The sequence below is a fragment of the Typopeltis vanoorti genome, chromosome 8, assembly GCF_054136105.1.
Source record: "Typopeltis vanoorti isolate ZY-2024b chromosome 8, IOZ_Tvanoo_1.0, whole genome shotgun sequence".
Lineage (NCBI taxonomy): Eukaryota > Metazoa > Arthropoda > Arachnida > Uropygi > Thelyphonidae > Typopeltis > Typopeltis vanoorti.
In genome coordinates this window covers 22,316,760-22,341,615 of record NC_143556.1, presented here as the reverse complement: position 1 = coordinate 22,341,615, position 24,856 = coordinate 22,316,760, and the positions used below count along the sequence as shown (strand labels likewise).

Sequence of the window (24,856 nt, the reverse complement as noted above, 5' to 3'; positions counted from 1 at the left end):
TGTTATTTATTACTTGTTTTATGAGATACTTATAGGTGTGAAAGCATGTTCTTTATTTTCGAAATAGATTTCTTTCGTATGTTAAAAAAAATATATTTTACAAATTATATAAAAAATACATTTTTTATAGAAAATACACATGACAAAAAATATATGTTTTTTTTTTTTTTTTTAAACTGAGTATGTAATTTCTGAGTGTAGTGGTATCGGCGGTGCTCTCTTTGAAACACCAGCGTACGAATCCTGTCTAAGACAAGAACGTTTATTAGGCTTTTCAACTTAAAGTGAGGTGGTGAAGCTAGTCTCATACGAAGGATTTCCTCTCCTGGAAACATTAGTTTCTTTGAGAGTACATCCGAAACAGACTTCAAAAGAAATGTCTTCTATTTGTGGATCATGTCAGCATATTCTTGTTTGTAATAGTTACCGCAAATGATAGAATCATTTCATTATAAAAAATGTAAAAAAAAAGCCTTTCGCTTTGTTTGACGTCTACATATCCACATCCCTCGATGCTGCTTATCTTTTTATAGCAGTTTCCTTATGCTGTTCTCGGAAATGTTCTTACATTAAAAAATAGCAACCAATCACTGGTGATGAATATACCATCATGGTAAACAGCTCCATTTTATTTCCGCCTTAAGAATTGGGCATGCAATGCACAGAAAATATACTTCCTTTCTCGTATGCATGACGTCTCCCTCATCTGTCTAACGAAAGGTTTAGAAATTCGCAATAAGAAGACAACCGAATTGGTTTGTGTTTATTTTCTCTGAGAAAGTGAAGCGGGTGTACACGAAGTCAATGTAACGAATGATAAAAATATCATCTCAAGGAGTTGATTGCAGAAGAAAGTAAGTTACACTAGAGAATGTATTTGTTCAGTTTTAAATAAAAGTATCCTAATTATATAAACAACTAGTTTTTATTATTTCTAACATTTTGCAGTTAAAATCTGATATATAAATCATGTTAGGAATAACAGATTTATATATCAGATTTTAATGAAATAGTTTCGTACTATCCGTAGGATATAATTTTCAAGAAATTAAAGATGTTACTAAAAGAAATTACATTCCAAGATTAAAATTCCTTATTATTTATTTAAAAATTTGCACAACCAATTTTAGGAATGATGTTTGACGAACAAAATTATTTATTCAGAAACTAAAATTTAATCTCTGCCACTGTTTCTATTCGGCTTGTATGGATTGGAATGATGTTCAAAGCGACTAGGGTTAAGAGGCGAGTGTATTATGTCAGTTAACTCGCTGTCCTTGGGGCCAGCTTACCTGTTTTGAAAGTGTTTAACTCACCAGCAGCCGAAAAAGGCTTTAAATGTTTTTGTTTCTAGAGAAGATTCGAAGCAAGTCGGCAAACCAGCCGATGAACAAACGCAAATTAACAGACAAAAGTATTTTTCAGGAAGGATCCGAGATAAATGGATTATGTAGTAGAGTATAAATAAACGACTCCTGAGACTTTGAACCTCCATTCATCTCACGGATCATTGATACGCTTAAAATTCATAAGAAAGGTATCCCGTTAAGACCGGCTATTGGCATGACGCATCCTGCTTGGATGCGTCATGCCAATAGTAACAGTTACTTCAGTTAGCTGAAGTATCTGTTCGTTGGCTGTTGACTTTTGTGGCTGGATGGATTTCAATCCCTTGGATTATAATCCCTTCATCTCTAAGAAGTTGGGTTAATTTAATGTGAGATTATCGAGCACTTGGCTCTCCCAAATTAGGGCAGTGTGGTAGCGTTTGAACCGATGAGCACAGCTGCTTTCGGGCGCTTGTGTTTCCACCTGTCGTTTTCATCGTAGTTAGATGACTCCTGAATGAGTTGACTGGTCTGAATTGTGAAATACGTACAGGCAGTTTCATGGAGAAACGTGGAGTATCTGATATGTTAGCATCTCGGTGGAGGAGCATTCCTGACAAATCATGGAACGGCAAAAATCATGCAAAGACATTTGTTTTTGCATGATTTTTGAGAGAGATATACCCAGGGGTCCGACAGGGATGTCCCCTCTCAGCAACTCTTTTTAATATCTATTTAAATGAAATAATAATGAAATGGAATAAAAATTTACATCAAGGAATTAAACTTTCTCCTACAGTAAACTTAAACACCCTCCTCTTTGCCGACGACCAAATAATAATTACAAAATCTGAAGATGACTTACAGAAAGCTATTTTAGATCTAAATGAGATAGCCAAAGATTATGGTATGATAATATCAACGGAAAAATCAAAAACTATGGCCATTAAATGACAAGGTCCAGCAAGAACTAAGATAGTAATAGATAATAACAAGATCTTAGAACAGGTGAATTCATTTAGCTACCTAGGATGTATGATCACTTATGAAAATGAAAAAGATATAAACGTAAAAACTGCAAAATATTTAAAAATAACAGGAGTAATTAACTCTATATTTAAACTAAACCTAGTTCAAAAACAAACCGGACTTAAAGTATACAATACATTAGCCCTACCGGTCTTAATGTATGGAAGCGAAATCTGGACAATAAAACAAAAAGACAAACATAGATTAATAACAGCAGAAATGAAGTTTATGAGAAAAACTGCAAAGTAAACCCTACTTCATCACAAAAGAAACGAAGAAATTATGAAAGAATTAAACCAAGAACCAGTAATAGAAAAAATATAAACATAAATGGATGGAACACGTTCAAAGAACGAAAACAGAAAGATTACCAAAACAAGCCTTAAAGTACAAGCCATTAGGAAAAAGAAAACCAAGACGTCCTCTTAAACGATTCAACGATGACTTCTAAGGCCGGAACAGGCCTAAATCCTTGATATGCATGATGACGATGATGATATATATATATATATATATATATATATATATATGCTGTATTCTTATTTTATTGTTCTGTATTGTATTGTATTTTATAATTATTTTACTGCATTATTAATACTGTGTTATTACTGTGCGAAATATTACAAATAATATTACTTTGAAAGAGTGTTGGTTTTATTATTATTTCATTGCGCACATACCGGCCATTGAATTAAAAACCTTTATACAGATGTATGCAGACGTCACTTACGCAGAACACTTGGTCACGTGCATCACAGCGTGTTCTAAGGAACTATTTAAGAATGCTGCTGGTTAGTAATCGCCGATAGTTTCGATCACAATGGGAAAAACAAAGAAACTTTCAGAGTACGATAAAGGGCTTATTTTGGGTGCCCATCTGGCTGGAACCACTATTTTGAAAACGGCAGAGGTGAATGGTTTCTCAAAAAGATGAGATATCCCGGGTGTTTAATCAGTGGGAAAATAACCCACGTTGCTTGACTATGAGGCGTAACTGTGGTCCTATGAAAAGACAGTCTGTCTGGATAAAGGTATCTCGCATCGTGAGATATCCTTCTCAGATAGCTGTCGTCTGAGAACTCAATTCAGTTCTGATTGCGTACAGTCAATCAGAACTTCCTGTGTGCAGCAATGTGGGTTATTTTTCCACTGATTAAACACTGAATCATTTAATGAAGGCTGTTCCTACCCTATATCTCCCCTAACTGTGCGCAGGGAATTGAAGAGGATCGGTACTGGTAGTCATATGAATACAGAAAAACCACCGATTTCTGCGAAGTTTCCAATTCAGTGGTAGAAATGTGTATCAAGCAATTTAATAATAAGAAGAATATTTTTTCTCTACAATCGAACCGTGTTGATTAACAAAATGGTTCGATATAATAAGAATAATTTCCTGGAGAAATTTAATGAACTTTGCTATTCTGGTTTGCAAAGAACTCAATTGAAATGCTGGTGTATATTAATGGCAAATATACACCAGCATTTCAATTGAGTTCTTTGAATGGCAATTGGGCCATTTGGATTCTTAGGAGTTATGGTCAAAGAAACCAAGCTGCAAGTATGATGCCAGTATATTCTGTCTGAACTTCATGTGTTCTTCTGTTTGACTGAGTTCATATTCGAGTATCCGGGAGGGAATAATGCCCTGCGATCTCTAAGAACGGTTAACCTTCCTTTCGCGTCCTACACTTAAAAGTTTATGCAATTCTGCTATGGTATCAGTTGCGAACATCTTTACAAGCTGTGCATTTGTTGATATATATATTATATATATATATATATATTTTTTTTTTATTTTTTATTTTTTTATGCGTGTTGTCATAAATGCGAATTCTCCTAATTGCATCATACCATTAATATGTATTTATTTTCTTCCTATGTATAAACGCCATCTGTATAATTCCTAATAAAATATTGAAACAATAATTTTTAATAATAATTCATATCTTCACTGCACTAATATAACGTCTGTACTTGGAATAATTCCCTCCCGTGATGAGTCCTTTTATTCTTTAGGGGTTTCACGTAATAATAATAATAATAATAATAATAATAATAATAATAATAATAATAATAATAATAATAATAATAATAATTATTATTATTATTATTATTATTATTATTATTATTATTTTATTTTATTTTTTAACATTTTATTATTTCTCATTTGTAATAATAACAATTCATAATAGAAATAATTACAATTATTATTTCTCATTAATTTTTATTTATATATATTTTTTATTTTTTATTTTTAAAGTTTGAGAAAGAGTGATTATTCATACAAATTTCTGCATCTGCTTATAAGGATTACTTGTAGATGAGTGAGGCAAGTTAATCCCACCTACTTCGAAGCTTGGGTTAGCTTTTATGAAGAGAGTGGGATTTAGCCTTCACTATTTGTGTTGTTGCTACTGTTTATGTATGGGATGTAGGCTTTGAATGCTAGTGATTTGCGATGTGTATATTAGTGTTAATGGTTTCTTAACTTTGTTGTTATATTTTCCAGAGTTCGTTTTTTAATGTTCTGTAGTTATCTACGTGTTTTAACTTTCTTGGTAGGTTGTTGAGTTGCATGGTTATCTGATGTGATCTCACAAAAGAACCGTATGAGTTGATGAAGGGTGTGGGGATGTAGAGAGTTGTTGTAGGTCGTGTTATACGATATGTGTCTCTGTTGTTTCGGTAGGTGATGTTGAAATAATTCCTTGTCAATGTCATGTAGTGTTTCAGGTTTTTAATGCTCAGAATTTTGTGTATCGCCATGTGCTTGTCGGATATTGGTTGTTGCATGTAAGGTGTCCAGATCACTGTTGACACGATTTTCCTGTGTAGTGTTTCTAATTTTGTTAGGTGGCTGTTTGATGTATTTGCATGGACTGTTATTCCGTATCTGAGTAGGTATTCGCAGATACTGTGATATAGGAGTTTTTTTATGTTGGGTGGAATAATATCTTTAACTTGGAAGAGTTTTGCTGCGATGATCTGGAGTTTAGTGTGTAGGTATTCTATATGTTTTGTCCATTTAAGGTGGGAATCTATATAGAGACCGAGGTATTTTGCGTGTGTTACAGGTTTGATTTCGAAACATTGGCAGGTGTTTTTTGCTGTTGATGCAGCAGTATGTGTGACAATGTATCTATAGTGATGTAGGGCGTATGATTCTTGGGTTGTGTATTATCAACATCTGTGTTTTGGTGCCGTTGATTAGAATTGCGTTTTGGTGGAAGTATGTTGTGATTTCGTTTAGGTCTTGTTGTGCTTTGCAGAGAGCTGTTTTAATGTCTGTGTAGATTGCTAGTAGTGCAGTGTCATCTGCGTATTGAAATATTTGACTTCTTATGGGTATGTTATGAACATCGTTAATGTATATGTTGAATAGAGTGGGTGATAATATGGCACCTTGAGGTACACCGTGTTTTACTTGTATACTCCGACTGTGACATGTACCTATTTTTGTTACTTGTGTTGTGTTTGAGAGGTAGTTCTTGAACCATGTATGCAGTGTTCCTCTTATACCTATTGAGTATAGTTTGGTGAGTAGTATGTCATGTTCAAGTGTGTCAAATGCTTTGGTTAGGTCCAGCAGTATGAGTACGGCGTACTTGTTTTTGTCGAGAGCTTTGTTTATTGTGTCGGCGATGCCTTCTAATAAAGTAATAGTGCTTTTTGTTTTCTGAAATCCGTATTGGTTTTGTGAGATGATGTTGTACTTCTGTAAATAGTTCTGTAGTCTGGTGTGTGTTATTTTTTCTAGAATTTTTGAGATGATTGGTAGTGTAGCTATTGGTTTGTAGTTCTGAATATCGTTTCTTTTACCGTATTTGTATATTGGCGTAATTACTGCAGTTTTTAGTTGTTGTGGAATAATGCCTGTGTCAAATATTATATTCACGAGATTCAAAAGTATTGGATTTATTTGTTCAAAATGTGTTATAAGGTCTGTGAGTCTTATTTTGTCTATTCCTGGAGTGGTCTTTGGTTATAGTTGTAGGATTGCTTCTTTCAGTTCCTGTTTTGTTATGGGTGCAAAATACATAGTTTGTTGTTGACTTTGTGTCGGTAGTTTTTTGTTGATCGTTAGTAGTTTGTCTTTTTTCAGTTGTGTGATGTTGTTTGTGAAAGCATGGTTGAATGAGTCTGCAAGTTCCTCTTGATTTGTGTCCTGACCGAAACTTTTTGCAATAAAATCTTGTGCTGAAGTTTTCGTTTTTCGGGTTATTAATTCGTTGAGTGTTGCCCATGTTTGCTTAATGTTGTTGTTATATTCCATGAATTTTTGGAAGTAGTATCGTCTTTTTGCCCTACGAATTTTTGTTGTTAGTTTATTTCTTGTGTTTTTGTATAAGGTTTGTAAATGTGTGTTACTGGGTGACTTTTTAAGTTTTTTCCATAGATTTTCTTTTTCAGTAATAGTATTTAGTATGTCGTCATTTATCCATGGGTTGCTGTCTGTTTGTCGCCTCGTTGGTGTAGGTTTTGTTGCTTTTTTGTATATTTCTGTGAACATTAGTTGAAAATGCTCGTATAATGTTACAGGATCGTTTATTTTAAGTAGGAAATTCCAGTCTGTATTTTTTACTTGGTTATCGACAATGCTCTTTAGTATGATCGAGTTTTGTCGACTTTTGTGGTGGTGGGAGGGGGGGAGGGTAGGAAACGTAATAAAACGAAGTTGAGACAAAGTAGTGATCAGCAATTTTTACGTTAATTACTGATGATATATATGTATGGATGGGAGCCCGTATGTTGATATGATCAATGCATGATTGTGTTAGTGAGTTATTGAGTATTTCTTCTCTTGTTGGTGTGTTAATGGTAGGGTTTATGTTGTACTGACTTAGTATATTAAGATATGTGTTAGTGGTTGAAGAAGCGTGGTCTAGAGTATTTATGTTAATGTCTCCTATTAGGATGAGCCTGTGTGTTGTACGCGGTTCGATGCCGCTTAGCCATGTTTCCAACTCGTGAAGAAAACTGAGTGGATTATTATCTGGGGGTCTGTATATTGTGTTTATTGTGTATTTGATACTATTGTGGCTATTTGTGAGTTCTAAAATTAGTGTTTCCGCATGTTCGAAGTGAGTTTGTTTTACTGTCACATTGTATTTTTCTTTGATAAATGCCACAATTCCACCTCCTCTTTTGTTTGGTCTACATAAGTTGTAGGTTTGATAATTATTTATGTTGTATGCGTAAATTTCTGTGTCATTTATTGCAACTTCGGTCAGTATTAGTGCATCTATGTTTATCATGGTATAATTGAGCTGTGTTATCAATGTTAGCCAGTGCTTTTTTATACTTCTTATGATAGTGAAGTTGGTGTTGGTGGAAATGTTGTCTGACCATTTCTTCAAAGAGTCGAATAATAATAATAATTTTCTTTTTTTTATTGTTCTTTCAAATATTTACATATGTACAATGATCATCTATTCAGTATATTATTTTACAAGGTTCAGCACTTTGTGCTACATATAATTAGATTTAAATTGTAATGATGATAACAGTTTTTTTTTTATATAACAATCATAATAATAATTTACAATTATATTGTTCAGAGTTACATAAGTTGTATAATATTACATGTTGTGGTTTACTATTATTTTTTTTTTCAAGTTTGAAAAGGTGTGATTATACAACTTCTGTAAGAATTAATATATCAATAATATCAGGGTAATTCCTCAGATAAGCCTGTAATAATAACCAATGTTTTCGGATGCTTCTGATGTTAATATGCAATATTGAGAGACCTCTCGCTTGTACTGTGTTTTGTTTCCATGCATCAAGAGATTCGAATGTGCAATTACTGATGTATTCTGGTGTAATTACATCTATCTGATGGTTCACATTCATTTTTGTTGTGTTGAGATCTCCTTATTGAACGAAGTTAGTGTCTTTTGTTTCACTCTGGCAACCTGTCTATATCTTCCAAGCTTTTTATTTGTATAGACTTTGAAGTGTGTGACTTTCTCAAGAATATTTTACCGTCTTGGATCCATAAAAATTGATACTTTTTTCCTGTGTTTTCCTTTCTTGCTTGGCAAAAGATTCTGATTGAAAGGTGTCAAATATTTAGATAGAAAAATTGGCGTAGAAAGACAAGATCGTCCAAGCTAGCTTTTATATTTTCTAAACCTTTTTCTAGTAATAAATTAACGGAACTCAAATTATAAGACTCACCGGTGTTTTGTTGTCTGTTCAGTTCATCGTCCGATTCTGCCTCCGGTGTAATCAGTTACGTCGTGGGTGGTGGCGTTTCTTTGTTCTCTCTACAGTTTAGTCACTTCCATTCTTCTCGTTTGGCATTGGATTTGCGTTGCCAGGTTGTTTCAGAAAGTCCGGAACATGTAAAGTGACTATTTCCTGGATTCCTATGGCATTTCCTGCTGGTTATGTAACATCCGTCGGACGGCAATTCCTTCTGACACTTGTTGCACTTCATGACTCACCTCTTTTCCTTTGGACAGCTGCAAAGATGGCGACGTCCTTTGTTCTGTACTCGTTAGCAACCGCGGTGTACGCTTCAATTTTTTAGCACACTCAGATTTTGGATTCCACTTGGCCGATTTCGATGAATTATATGTCACTGTCTTCAGCGTGACAAGTAGAGTTTCTTTATGACACTTTTAAATTAAAAACAGGAGTTAGAACCACATTAAAACTATAAAAACGGGACGAGCGATACGACCATGCAACCGTTCGTATGCCTACACAGCGCCCTCTCCCAATAATAATAATAATAATAATAATAATAATAATAATAATAATAATAATAATAATAATAATAATAATAATAATAATAATAATAATAATAACATATAACTAGTATAAATATTATAAAACAAGTATAATTTGGCGTTCTAATTGTTTAAAGAGAGAAATGAAATTTTGATGTAAAGCTTAAAAAATAATGATGTATTTTGTTACATTACTGAAGGTCCCATTCTAGAAATGTGACGTTCTAATTTGACCTGTGCTGCCATCTATGGTGTCCTTTATGAAGAAGGCAGTTGATGTAAGTGTTCGCGATATCACAGGAAGTGTCTTTTTATTTATTTTAGCAGTGCCTTCCTCTTTTATTGTACCGTTGGGTATTGCACCTTACTCATTGGTTTAAATGTTTTTTCTTAACCTGATCAGTTAAGATTTCATGATACGAAAATGAGCGGAATTAGTGCAACAATATAATTGATTCCTGGAGCTTCTCCATCGTGTAACTGGAAAAACTACAAATATTAATTGGAATATTGAAATATTAATTCGATTCCCTTCCTGATGCGAGGAATGTTTTAGTGGATTTTCAATTGAAGGCGATAGAGTCGATCTCTTATGAAGTTAGCAGGTTTTTCGTCCTGGCTACCCTGTTTTTTTTTGTTTTTTTTTCTCTCCCTGCATACATACAAGCAGAAGATACGCTCAATTTACACGCAGAAATATTCTTAGAAGGCCGTAGATTCTGCTGTGATGATGAGCGAATAGGATCATTGTAAATAGAGGATTAAGTAGCGAAGACATGAGCTGAATCGAGTTACAATTATCATTAAACATTTGCAATCTTTTTGAATTTCCTTTCTAATTTTACTAATTAGAATGTAAATATAAATATATTTAGAATATAAATATAAATATATTACAAATATAAATTATAACTGGAAACTTATACGCGTATAATCTATGAACTCTGCACATTTTATATTCCTGTTGTTTAACAAAATACATTCACAAGCTTTCAGTATAATATCCATTCTGCCTTGTCTCTTCTGTCCAACATTTTTTTAATTTGTCACTAGATATCAGAGTTCTCTGTGTCATTGAGTGTCTGTCACCAATCCTAGCTTTGGTAAGCTTGCAAAAGACCGTTTGTCAGCGCACACTGAACATAAAATTATAAATTTATAATGAGACTTGTGCGTTTCATCCTAAAGCGTACAAAGTGGAAGTAAAACATGAGTTAAACGAGCACATAGAACAAACAAGCTGGTGCTTCGTGAAAAACATCGCTTGTCTAAAATTACGTAAGCAATCAAAACGTATAAGTCATTAAAATAATCAATTGGACAATCGGGAAATATGCTATTATTATTTTTAAAACCATTAAGGTATTTTTTTTTACTACTCACATGGTAGACTTATCGTCAAATTGTATTTCTTTCATTTTATTTTAGGCGTTGTTATCTAGGATGGAAGGAAAACAACCCGATCCCACAGAGCAGTATCTTTCGGATCTGGAATATCCAATTCCCACAGCACTGCGGTTCTGTGCTGATAGAAGCGACCGAATTTCAAACTTCGGTACAGAAATCTTAGGTGATAAAAGTCCACGAGTTCCTAAAAAACCGAGTGAGTTTCCACACCTTTCCAACCCACAGAAGGATTATAAAGAAAGTATTGAGAAGCCGAATTCTGTGCAGTCAGTTGAAAGGCATTCTGTGCACACTCAAACCGAGGGACCTCGTTTGAAAGTTCAGGTGAGTGCGAAGATTTAAAAATTTTGAAATTTTCAAATATTTGTGAGATATTTGAACAAGGCCACATATTTCGTGTTCAAAACGTAATATACTCACACACCGGGATCACCTCTGACTGCAATTAATTGCCAGTGAATTAGCTTCAACATTTCGGTATTGGACAACTTAGATTAGGATCCTTAGCCTATCCAGAGTAAAAATGCTCTTCTTTCTTAAACAATGAATTAAAATAAAATTTTAATTCATTGTTCTCATAAAATAAAATTTTAATTCATTGTTCTCATCTGTCCAGAGATTTTGGAAATAGGTCACCTATTTTTCTAAATCTATTGTTTGGATTTTTATCTTTTCTTTTATTTCTTTATTCATGTATTTTATTACTTTATAGGTTTTGGGTTGTGGCTTAAATAAATCCTTTTCTAGTTCTGTTACGAAATTGTTCCATCTTTCTCTATGTTATTTCCTTACTTCTCGTTTTGCAATTGCACTATTTCTTTTATACTCTATTTCTGCTTCTATTGTTTTGGAATTTAGCCATTTCTGGTAACTGTCCTTTTTTGGTTTTTATTATATTTTCTATTTCTTTGTTCCAGTCTCGTAGTCCTCTTTTTCTAATCCATTTGTGCTTTATTCCTAAGGTTTGTTTTGCTGCTTTTGTGAGAATTTGTTTCAAAATTTCCCATTCATCTTCTATGTCCCTTGATTCATGTGTGGTTTCTGTTTTTAAGTTTGTGCATTTTTGATATTGTAGCCTAACTTGAGGATCCTGTAATGAAGAAATTTTGTAGCTTGGCTGGTAAGAATTTTCAATTCTATGCGTTTTTAGGCACTTTGGTTTAAAACGAATTTTTGCTGATACCATATAATGATCAGAGTTTAATTCAAAGCCTCGATATGCTCTTACGTCTAAAATTAACTCCGCTAATTTAAAATTTGTGATAACGTAGTCGATTACTGATTTGTATCCTCTGGCTGACCAAGTATATTTATGTATTTCCTTGTGTTTAAACATTGAATTCATTATTCTCATATTATTATAAATGACAAAATCGCGCAATCTGCGACCATTTTGATTACATGTATATTCGCCAAATTTACCTATGTTTGTTTTGTATTTTTTGTTTCCTATTCTGGCATTTAAATCTCCTGCTAGCAGTAAATAGTCAGTTTTGTTTGTTTTATCTATGGCATTCTGTAATTCTTTATAAAATATATTACTGTCTTCTTCTTTTCCCTCTTCTGGTGCATATGCACCAATTATTGTTATGTGGCCTCTTAATGTCTTGAGTCTAATTTCTATTAGTCTTTCATTCAAATAGTTGTAATATACAATATTGTTCTTTAGGGATTTATGTACCATAATCATTATACCTGCTTTTGCTCTTTCTTCTTTTTTTACCCCACTGTAGATTTGTATATAGTTGTTTGTTTCTTTTGTACCTTTTTGTTTTTTCTTTGTTTCTGTTACTATACATATTTTTATGTTAGCTTGGTTTAGTTGTTTATCAGGTTCTTCTTCTTCGTGTGCAATGCTTCTCACATTCCATGTTGCAATCTTCATTATGTGTTCCTTTTTCCAATTTCGTTTACCGTTTCCTGGGTTGTGGTCTTTTCCCTGACAGTCCGTCCGGCTTTTCTTTGCATGAAACTTGAAAGTATTTTGAATTTCCCCAGGGCAGGTTACTAACCTGTCGCTGGGTAAGTCCAGTGGTAGGGCTGCTACCTAACGCCTCTGGACAGGCAAATCTAACAGCATTTACTCTGTTAGGGTGTTAAGGTTATACCGCCCATTCTCGGTCACCAGTGCCTCGTTTGTACTTTTAGAACAGGATAGACCACGGGAAGGTGAGGTTGACATTTGAGTGAGAGAGGCTATGTATTGCGCTTCACCACCCCTTCCACCCCTTTCATACCAGTTAAGATTTCATGATACGAAAATGAGCGGAATTAGTGCAACAATATAATTTATTCCTGGAGCTTCTCCATCGTGTAACTGGAAGAACTACAAATATTAAATTGGAATATTGAAATATTAATTCGATTCCCATCCTGATGCGAGGAATGTTTTAGTGGATTTTCAATGGAAGGCGAGAGAGTCGATCTCTTATGAAGTTAGCAGGTTTTTCGTCCTGGCCACCCTGTTTTTTTTTTTTTTTTTCCTCCCTGCATATATACAAGCAGAAGATACGCTCAATTTACACGCAGAAATATTCTTAGAAGGCCGTAGATTCTGCTGTGATGATGAGCGAATAGGATCATTGTAAATAGAGGATTAACTAATGAAGACATGAGCTGAGTCGAGTTACAATTATCATTAAACATTTGCAATCTTTTTGAATTTCCTTTCTAATTTTACTAATTAGAATGTAAATATAAATATATTTAGAATATAAATATAAATATATTACAAATATAAATTATAACTGGAAACTTATACGCGTATAATCTATGAACTCTGCACATTTTATATTCCTGTTGTTTAACAAAATACATTCACAAGCTTTCAGTATAATATCCATTCTGCCTTGTCTCTTCTGTCCAACATTTTTTTAATTTGTCACTAGATATCAGAGTTCTCTGTGTCATTGAGTGTCTGTCACCAATCCTAGCTTTGGTAAGCTTGCAAAAGACCGTTTGTCAGCGCACACTGAACATAAAATTATAAATTTATAATGAGACTTGTGCGTTTCATCCTAAAGCGTACAAAGTGGAAGTAAAACATGAGTTAAACGAGCACGTAGAACAAACAAGCTGGTGCTTCGTGAAAAACATCGCTTGTCTAAAATTACGTAAGCAATCAAAACGTATAAGTCATTAAAATAATCAATTGGACAATCGGGAAATATGCTATTATTATTTTTAAAACCATTAAGGTATTTTTTTTTACTACTCACATGGTAGACTTATCGTCAAATTGTATTTCTTTCATTTTATTTTAGGCGTTGTTATCTAGGATGGAAGGAAAACAACCCGATCCCACAGAGCAGTATCTTTCGGATCTGGAATATCCAATTCCCACAGCACTGCGGTTCTGTGCTGATAGAAGCGACCGAATTTCAAACTTCGGTACAGAAATCTTAGGTGATAAAAGTCCACGAGTTCCTAAAAAACCGAGTGAGTTTCCACACCTTTCCAACCCACAGAAGGATTATAAAGAAAGTATTGAGAAGCCGAATTCTGTGCAGTCAGTTGAAAGGCATTCTGTGCACACTCAAACCGAGGGACCTCGTTTGAAAGTTCAGGTGAGTGCGAAGATTTAAAAATTTTGAAATTTTCAAATATTTGTGAGATATTTGAACAAGGCCACATATTTCGTGTTCAAAACGTAATATACTCACACACCGGGATCACCTCTGACTGCAATTAATTGCCAGTGAATTAGCTTCAACATTTCGGTATTGGACAACTTAGATTAGGATCCTTAGCCTATCCAGAGTAAAAATGCTCTTCTTTCTTAAACAATGAATTAAAATAAAATTTTAATTCATTGTTCTCATAAAATAAAATTTTAATTCATTGTTCTCATCTGTCCAGAGATTTTGGAAATAGGTCACCTATTTTTCTAAATCTATTGTTTGGATTTTTATCTTTTCTTTTATTTCTTTATTCATGTATTTTATTACTTTATAGGTTTTGGGTTGTGGCTTAAATAAATCCTTTTCTAGTTCTGTTACGAAATTGTTCCATCTTTCTCTATGTTATTTCCTTACTTCTCGTTTTGCAATTGCACTATTTCTTTTATACTCTATTTCTGCTTCTATTGTTTTGGAATTTAGCCATTTCTGGTAACTGTCCTTTTTTGGTTTTTATTATATTTTCTATTTCTTTGTTCCAGTCTCGTAGTCCTCTTTTTCTAATCCATTTGTGCTTTATTCCTAAGGTTTGTTTTGCTGCTTTTGTGAGAATTTGTTTCAAAATTTCCCATTCATCTTCTATGTCCCTTGATTCATGTGTGGTTTCTGTTTTTAAGTTTGTGCATTTTTGATATTGTAGCCTAACTTGAGGATCCTGTAATGAAGAAATTTTGTAGCTTGGCTGGTAAGAATTTTCAATTCTATGCGTTTTTAGGCACTTTGGTTTAAAACGAATTTTTGCTGATACCATATAATGATCAGAGTTTAATTCAAAGCCTCGATATGCTCTTACGTCTAAAATTAACTCCGCTAATTTAAAATTTGTGATAACGTAGTCGATTACTGATTTGTATCCTCTGGCTGACCAAGTATATTTATGTATTTCCTTGTGTTTAAACATTGAATTCATTATTCTCATATTATTATAAATGACAAAATCGCGCAATCTGCGACCATTTTGATTACATGTATAATATACCTATGTTTGTTTTGTATTTTTTGTTTCCTATTCTGGCATTTAAATCTCCTGCTAGCAGTAAATAGTCAGTTTTGTTTGTTTTATCTATGGCATTCTGTAATTCTTTATAAAATATATTACTGTCTTCTTCTTTTCCCTCTTCTGGTGCATATGCACCAATTATTGTTATGTGGCCTCTTAATGTCTTGAGTCTAATTTCTATTAGTCTTTCATTCAAATAGTTGTAATATACAATATTGTTCTTTAGGGATTTATGTACCATAATCATTATACCTGCTTTTGCTCTTTCTTCTTTTTTTACCCCACTGTAGATTTGTATATAGTTGTTTGTTTCTTTTGTACCTTTTTGTTTTTTCTTTGTTTCTGTTACTATACATATTTTTATGTTAGCTTGGTTTAGTTGTTTATCAGGTTCTTCTTCTTCGTGTGCAATGCTTCTCACATTCCATGTTGCAATCTTCATTATGTGTTCCTTTTTCCAATTTCGTTTACCGTTTCCTGGGTTGTGGTCTTTTCCCTGACAGTCCGTCCGGCTTTTCTTTGCATGAAACTTGAAAGTATTTTGAATTTCCCCAGGGCAGGTTACTAACCTGTCGCTGGGTAAGTCCAGTGGTAGGGCTGCTACCTAACGCCTCTGGACAGGCAAATCTAACAGCATTTACTCTGTTAGGGTGTTAAGGTTATACCGCCCATTCTCGGTCACCAGTGCCTCGTTTGTACTTTTAGAACAGGATAGACCACGGGAAGGTGAGGTTGACATTTGAGTGAGAGAGGCTATGTATTGCGCTTCACCACCCCTTCCACCCCTTTCATACCAGTTAAGATTTCATGATACGAAAATGAGCGGAATTAGTGCAACAATATAATTTATTCCTGGAGCTTCTCCATCGTGTAACTGGAAGAACTACAAATATTAAATTGGAATATTGAAATATTAATTCGATTCCCATCCTGATGCGAGGAATGTTTTAGTGGATTTTCAATGGAAGGCGAGAGAGTCGATCTCTTATGAAGTTAGCAGGTTTTTCGTCCTGGCCACCCTGTTTTTTTTTTTTTTTTCCTCCCTGCATATATACAAGCAGAAGATACGCTCAATTTACACGCAGAAATATTCTTAGAAGGCCGTAGATTCTGCTGTGATGATGAGCGAATAGGATCATTGTAAATAGAGGATTAACTAATGAAGACATGAGCTGAGTCGAGTTACAATTATCATTAAACATTTGCAATCTTTTTGAATTTCCTTTCTAATTTTACTAATTAGAATGTAAATATAAATATATTTAGAATATAAATATAAATATATTACAAATATAAATTATAACTGGAAACTTATACGCGTATAATCTATGAACTCTGCACATTTTATATTCCTGTTGTTTAACAAAATACATTCACAAGCTTTCAGTATAATATCCATTCTGCCTTGTCTCTTCTGTCCAACATTTTTTTAATTTGTCACTAGATATCAGAGTTCTCTGTGTCATTGAGTGTCTGTCACCAATCCTAGCTTTGGTAAGCTTGCAAAAGACCGTTTGTCAGCGCACACTGAACATAAAATTATAAATTTATAATGAGACTTGTGCGTTTCATCCTAAAGCGTACAAAGTGGAAGTAAAACATGAGTTAAACGAGCACGTAGAACAAACAAGCTGGTGCTTCTTGAAAAACATCGCTGGTCTAAAATTACGTAAGCAATCAAAACGTATAAGTCATTAAAATAATCAATTGGACAATCGGGAAATATGCTATTATTATTTTTAAAAGCATTAAGGTATTTTTTTTTACTACTCACATGGTAGACTTATCGTCAAATTGCATATCTTTCATTTTATTTTAGACGTTGTTATCTAGGATGGAAGGAAAACAACCCGATCCCATAGATCAGTATCTTTCGGATCTGGAATATCCAATTCCCACAGCACTGCGGTTCTGTGCTGATAGAAGCGACCGAATTTCAAACTTCGGTACAGAAATCTTAGGTGATAAAAGTCCACGAGTTCCTAAAAAACCGAGTGAGTTTCCACACCTTTCCAACCCACAGAAGGATTATAAAGAAAGTATTGAGAAGCAGAATTGTGTGCAGTTGGTTGAAAGGCATTCTGTGCACACTCAAACCGAGGGACCTCGTTTGAAAATAAAGATTAGAAAATTTAAGGTGAGTGCGAAGATTTAAAAATTTTGAAATTTTCAAATATTTGTGAGATATTTGAACAAGGCCACATATTTCGTGTTCAAAACGTAATATACTCACACACCGGGATCGCCTCTGACTGCAATTAATTGCCAGTGAACTTCAACATTTCGGTATTGGACGTCTTAGATTAGGATCCTTAGCCTATCCAGAGTAAAATTGCTCTTCTTTCTTAAACTTCCTGATTAAAAAAAAAAAAAAAAAACGGTGGTCTTCTCAAATCTAAATTGGGTTAACTCAGTCTTGGGTGGAAATGCATTTGAACCTGTACCTGTTTCGGATCATTTGTGTCGGAGTATCCCGAAAGATAACAGGTGTGTACAAGTTACAACAAATTGTATCAAAATGTATCAAACAAGATATTAATGCCCAGGAAAATAGTAACATTTAGATTAACGTTATCCCCACACAAAACACATAAAAATCACTTTAATTATTTGTAGTATACGCCACCGTTTTTCCAAGATTATACGCATGCGCAACAATCTACGACCCCAACAATTAGACTGAATCACAAGTTTGTTACCTTCTAAGCGATAAATGTGAATATTTAATGATAAATTATACTTTTTAAGTATAATATTATTTATACTTATATTAAGTATATTTATATTAAGTATAGTATATTATTTCATAATTATACATATCCTCAGAAAGAAAAGGTAAATTTAGTAGACTTTGAACACGAAGTGATGACGTGCGTTATGCGATTTGTTATCATCATCAACATCATCATCATCATTATGATTATGTGGTATCTCTATGTTGCGTAACAAAATTTTTATCCCTGCTTGTCTGTCTAAAAGTCTTTGGCATCGTTGCTGCCTTAGTATGCACTTACTTAAAAGACTTGTCCAGGAGCTCTTGTCCAGGAGCCCTTGTTTTAGCCTTTTATTCGTGCTTAAATTAGGTATCTCCTAGGCTCGTTTCTTTTAAGTTGTGCATACCAAAGGAAAGCTTTTATAAACATAAGTTCTGTGGGAAATTTCGACATTTTTGTTAAAATTTTGTTACGCAACATAGAGATGAAAGGATCCATAATATCCTCCTTTCTAATATTTGTATATCAAACGGAAGCATTTCAGCTCTACAGTAAAAGAAAAATTAAACTTTAACGGGAGCGAAACAACCCCTCATATCTTTCGTCGCCACAGGAGATAGTCTTATGCGGTCACGGAACTTATGACGCGTTTTTGACCAGATTCGAACTGATGATTTCCACAAATAGGGGTAAATTCCTAACGGACGTGTAAGTGAGCTATCGAGATGCTTTTCGTTAGCGTAGAACTAAAGTTCGTATAAAATTGAATAAAACTCTGCTTTTCATTTCTTTGTGTTGTCTCCTTTCGAATTACTTAGGTTCAAGCAACGCTGTTGTGGCAGGCCCCACCGAACCAACTCATCTCAGTACGTTCGGCACTGCTGACATCCTGGATATAGCTATCCTGCAGGATATCAAACTTCAATACAGCATAATATCTATGGATGAACTATTATCCGATCACAACCCAATTCTACTACAGCTGGGAAAACAAGAATACCTGTCTCCTCCTTCTCACTCCTACATAGCATGGGAAAGACTGTCACCAGCACTCAAGGATTATATTGGACCTGTTCCTCACATACGCACAAAAGAAGAAATAGAATCTCCAGTTACAAATCTCACACAACAAACTAATTCTGCTATAACGGTAGCTACCTCCTACAAATCTGCCCGTAAGCCAGATCGCTTGCCTGAAGACATCATGAACTTGATCAGAGACAAAAACAGAGCTACGAAAAGATTCCGTAACACGTGTGCACCACAAGATAAAACAGCTCTAAACAGATTAAATGGGGCAGTAAGAGATGCACTCAAAGCTCATAGAGACCAAGTATCGGAAGAAAAGTTAGCCTCCATTTCATCTACTGATCACTCCATCTGGGGACTACTGAAAAATCATCATGGCAGGCCCCAACGAACCAATTCATCTCAGTACGTTTGGCACTGCTGACATCCTGGATATAGCTATCCTGCAGGATATCAAATTTCAATACCGCATTATATCTATGGATGAACTATCATCCGATCACTACTAAAAATATCAGAAAGAAAGACAGATATCTTCCCCCAATAATCTCTGCCTAGAGCCTTGCTCACACAGATGTAGACAAAGCAGAAATTATAGCAAACAATTTGGAGGAGCAATGCAGGCCTTCGTATGAAAACCTTGACTTTGACCACATATATAAGATTCACAGCAAGTCAGACACTCACTCAAACTTCCTGACACCAGCACTGACCATATTGCACCAACATCACCTGCTGAGATATATGACATTATTAAAAAAATTAAAGAACAAAAAAGCTCCTGGGCCAGACGGCATTATTAATCGAGTGATCAAACTTCTGCCCCGAAAAGCAGTAGTGCACCTGACCATTATTATAAATGCAATCCTAAGTCTTCACTGTTTTCCTTCCACATGGAAACTAGCCGATGTAATTCCTATACATAAGCCAGGCAAGGATCTTCACCTGCCTCAAAATTAGCGTCCAATCAGTCTCATCTCCAACCTAGGTAAGATTGCAGAGAAGGTCATCCTCGCACGTCTTCAAGCCTCAATAAATGAACTAGACATTCTTCCTATAGAGAAGTTCGGCTTTCGGCAATACCACAATACTACTCACCAAATCTACAGAATTGTGGAATACATTACTACCAGCTACAACTGGCGTCAATACACTGGAGCTGTTTTCCTTAACTTATTCAATGACAAAATATGGCATTTGAATTGCTACATAAATTTACCTCAGCTGATATCTCAATGAAATTGACACATTTAGTTAGTTCATATCTGCAAAACAGGACCATGCAAGTCAAGATTAACGGCACTACCTAATCTCAGCGAAACCATCTTGGCCGGAGTGCCACAGGGATCACTACTGGCTCCATTATTGTTCTCTGTATACACATCTGGTATCCCACACATCCCAATGACATCCATCATGGCGCTGTATGCAGATGACACAGCATTATTAGTCCGATCTCTCCGACCACATTTCGTTCTAGAAAACTTCAAGAAAACCTTATAAAATTAGAAAGATGGTCCTCCAAATGGAAACTGCAAGTAAATCCGCTAAAAAGTTCAGTTGGTCTCTTCACAAAAAGGTCGACATCTCCTGCAGGAGACATCTTACTACTCAACATCAAAATTCCCTGGCAGACGGAAACAAAATACTTAGGTGTCGTCCTCGACAAAAAATTACCTTTTAACGAACACATCACGTCTTCGTGTACAATGGCAACTAAAGCCATCGCTCAGATCTACCTCTTAATAAACAGAAGCAGTAAGCTAAATATCAGAATCAAACTGCTTTTATACCAGCTGACGATTCGTCCTATAGTTACTTATGCTTCTCCATCCTGGAGCCACACCTCCACTACAAATATTATCAAATTACAACGTGTTCAGAACAAATGCTTGAGAATAATCCTAAACGCCCTATGGTTCGTCAGAAATAATCAACTTCACCGAGATACAAATATTCTTTATATCTTCTCCTTCCTACAAACTTTAGCTGCAAAGTTCTTCCTAAAGACGTCCACTCATCCTATTGATCTAGTTCAGCAAGCTGTAACCTATGAGCCTAGGGATGTATTCAAACACAAAAGACCAAAAGCCATTTCAACTTCCTTCAGTGATGCGTAATCTCCATGCCCATTCAGGGCGAGCAAACTGCTCATAATATTTTACCCTCACTGTGAACGTGGCAGACAATGGGGAATATGAAAAGCTCTTCACTTCACCCCTAAAGTCATAAATGTCGATTTTCAATTTGTGTTGCCTTAATTTTCTTTCCTCTATCAGCCACTTCGTTGTAGGCAATGAACAGACAATGACAAAAGTCTGTTGTTGATAATAGTTCATCCGGGATGGCTCGACAATAAATTCAGTTTTTAGGACTTTGATATTCATTGCGAATTCAATGTCATTGAATTCGCAACTTGCATTAAAGTCATTGAATCTTCTGTTTGGATTCTCTTTGGTCACTGGTGAAAAAGTGGAAAAGAAAACAGAAAGACATTCTATTCATCAGATTTTCTGTCCTTGTGAGAGAAGGAGTTATTGTTATTTAGAATTTCTGTTGTACTAAGGCCACGAGGCCAATGTATTTCGTCAATGGACTGCGTGTATTTCTGCAGCCTGTGTGTCTATTTTGGCAGGATTAGAAACAGATATTTCCAGAAGGGAAACCCTGCCATCTCTATATGAGATCCGCTAACTCACCTTCAAGAGGGGTTCATATTCTGCCTGTCTGTTTTGTAAGTAATAAAATTACTTTTGTTCAGCGCGGTTAGCCTAGTGGTTTTTTCGCTTGGAAACCATATGCCTGGGGGAAGGAGTGTTCTAGGTTCGATTCTCGTCGACGACGTGAGGGGCTTAAGGTTCTTCCTCAGCCATAGCCAAGTTATTGATCGTGGGCGTGGACAACAGGTTTTTTTTATGACAGTGTATATGGGGATTTTCATCCGGAAAGCAGGCAAACCGATCCCGTGAACACACACACACACACACACACACACACACACACACACACACACACACACACACACACACACACACACACACACACAGCCTAGAGTTATAGAACCTTGCTCATAGTCATTTCTCTAGATGATGGCGAATATATATATATAGTGCTGTCCCTAAACAGCCGGAAGGCTATAACCTCAACAACAAAATTACTTTATTCACCTGCATCAACCTGCCTTCATTTTCTTTCATTTTGGGTGTGTGCAATACATGTTGTGATCAGATAGATCAATACTGTTTAGATCTATCTCTCCAAGTACCATCCTTATTCTGTACGGATCTTACGGAGATATGTATGAGTATGTCTCTAATTTTATTCATTAATCTCTGTTAAACGCAGTTAGCTTTTCTCCAGAATTTCCACTCTCGGTTAAGATGGAGTTCAGCAGGTGCCCGTTCGCAGAGGGATGTTCAAAGAAACAGACCAGAACAGAATAATGCGAATAGAGATCCTACGCCCCCCCCGTGTTTGAATGCTCAGGTTCTGAGTGTATTCGAACGGGGGGGGGAAGAAACTTCATCTCCTTCTGTCAAGTTCAAAAATTAAAAAATGTTTTTCAAAAATTAATTTAGAAAAAAGTTTTCTTTCTGAAATTAAAAAGAACAATTTAAAATATTAAAATATTACTCGCCTTTGATGTGGTATAATGAAAAATGCGATGTTTTGTTTTTTCGATGAAAGGTTTTTCCAGCTGTGCTGCACCACCTGCAGTGTGTGGTGAATGGCAACATGGGATTTTATGCTTTTTCAAGTTACGGTCTCTTAAATGGCTTGCTGGAGACTGAGTGGCGCCAGTTGGCATGCATAACGACTCTAACTACCCAATGATTGCACAATCGCCTTCTTTTTATTTTAGCGAGTATCTCGCCAATCATAGAGCAAGATGAACAGGAAGTTTTGACTGAGAACCTGTTCTGTAGTCCGAAAGAAAAAAATGGCCTTCTCTGACTTACATCTCCATAACGATATAACGAATACCGCAGTCTACGAACCGCCTTAGGCCGGAAACTCTAATTTGGGTCTGAGAGTGATATATTGGGGAAGGTGGGATTAAAAACCGGTATCACAAGCCTTCCCTTGAAGAAATATTTCCTTTTTTTTAAGGTAAGAACTAGGTTGCAGCTTAATGCACCGTTAAGGGGTTGAAGTAGCTGAATTATGGGAATATTTCTATATTTTTACTCCTTCTACTGGACACCTGTTGAAATAATGAAAGGTTATTGTGACTGGTTGTGCATAACGAAACATTTTTGAGTGGAAGAGAAGCAGTCCAAGAGGCTCGGGATAATACAGGAGGATCGCTATTCATTATCAGAATTCTTTTGTGTGAATTGTGGGAATTCTCAAAGAGAATATTTTAATTTATTTTGTCCATTCGGCTAGAATATTCGTATTTCTCCCCTCCAAGAGAACAGAGTTAAAAGACTAAAATTTCCATGAATTCAGAACATGCTCGGGAATGTATTAAAGGCTCCAAATATTCAATTTAGTTTCAGAAATGAATTTACGAATTGATCAAGGCCAGGTCTGTGGAAGACCTTCAATTATAGGCATGATTAGGAACCTTCTCTAGGCCAGAATGATTTATTCAGTTATTTTTCTTATTTTGTTTTTATTTATTTATTGTTTCAATCGATTTCTGAATTAGCCGGTGTTTGGTGCAAAAGTGCTCTAATTAAGAATTATGCGCAATACACAGAAATAAATACTAATTATCACACGAAAAGGGATCTGAAAACATAATCTTTTGCCTGGTATACTGACTGCATTCTTGATGTGCTTCATACAGAGAGAGAGAGAGAGAGAGAGAGAGAGAAGGGTGGAGAGATCTTCATAATATTAGTATTCCTTATTCTTCGTAATTTACAGTCCTTCCTTTCTAAATATAATTCAAATCCAATAAAAAATTTTTTTTTTTAATTTGAACACGTGCAATGTATCATTCTTGAGAAAATAACGCATTATTCTTGACTATTCTTCTGGTAATTTCGATGATATCAGGATGCCGGAGAAAACACCTCATATATTTGTTTCTAGTCGTCCACTAGAATCTTCATGCAGGCATGTACTGTTTCTCTCAAGAAAACTTGGGTGCTGAACAGTAGAACATAGAAAAATCAACCGTAGAAATCATCTTATATCAGACGTTAATACTAGTTAGGATTAGCACAATGTGATGGCCCGTTGGCCTACAGAGCCATGAATTTGGACCTCTAGCGATGATGAAGTGAAAAAGCCTTGACTGTTCAAAGTTGAGATAAACGCGTTCTGCCTAAATTTTAGAAGAACTTAAAGGTGTTTAGAGGGTTTATTCTGCATTTGGAAAATTAAAAGAATTAATTTTGCTTCTGATTTTTTTTTCAATATTAATTGTACCTAACAAATGAAAAGTGTCTTAATGTTTTTGTTTATCTCTTCTAGGATTGTACATTATTTTAACTCCCTTGTGTCAGAGAAGAGTCATTACCGTCATCTCTTAAAGTCGCTCGTGTGGACTTTACGTGTAGAAATATTTAATATTCTTTGTTATCCCGAAATGCATCACTCAAAGGTCTGTGCAAACTACAAGCATCAAACAATCTCTAAATATATTTTGTAATCATCCTTAATTGTATTATATGCTGAATAAAGCGGTTATAAATAGAGATTTGAAGATTCATTCCAAACCAATGTTCAATCTCATCACACAGTGGTCCAGAGTTTTACATCATGGGAGACAGAGAGAGAGAGAGAGAGAGAGAGAGAATCAATACACAATATTTCAGAGTTGGGATGATTTCAAGTTTCCACAGGTAGATTTTGTTCTCCTTTTTTTAAGTTAAATGCAGCAATCAAAAAATCACCACATTTTGTTAAAAATCTCTTAAATGTATCCTGATATGCACACATCTCATTGACCGTTGATTTCAAAAATCGCTGTCTCCAT

At 35.0% G+C, this 24,856-nt stretch overlaps 1 protein-coding gene across 1 annotated transcript; it reads left to right on the top strand.

Moving 5' to 3' along the window:
• The first annotated feature begins 698 nt into the window (after positions 1 to 698).
• On the top strand, positions 699 to 24,576 carry LOC150103827 (uncharacterized). Its single transcript, XM_090396957.1, has 5 exons — positions 699 to 854; positions 10,526 to 10,828; positions 13,768 to 14,070; positions 17,001 to 17,318; positions 24,352 to 24,576. Exons 2-5 carry the CDS (start codon positions 10,541 to 10,543, stop codon positions 24,367 to 24,369), a joined length of 927 nt encoding a protein of 308 aa, XP_090253083.1. The 5' UTR covers positions 699 to 854; positions 10,526 to 10,540; the 3' UTR covers positions 24,370 to 24,576.
• Positions 24,577 to 24,856: the final 280 nt, after the last annotated feature.

What these genes read in the sequence shown, in the direction of transcription:
- LOC150103827 (XM_090396957.1), top strand. Translation starts at nt 10,541, where the DNA reads ATGGAAGGAAAACAACCCGATCCCACAGAGCAGTATCTTTCGGATCTG. An exon ending in GACCTCGTTTGAAAGTTCAG is followed by an intron (nt 10,829 to 13,767) that starts GTGAGTGCGAAG and finishes ATTTTATTTTAG; the next exon opens with GCGTTGTTATCTAGGATGGA. An exon ending in GACCTCGTTTGAAAGTTCAG is followed by an intron (nt 14,071 to 17,000) that starts GTGAGTGCGAAG and finishes ATTTTATTTTAG; the next exon opens with ACGTTGTTATCTAGGATGGA.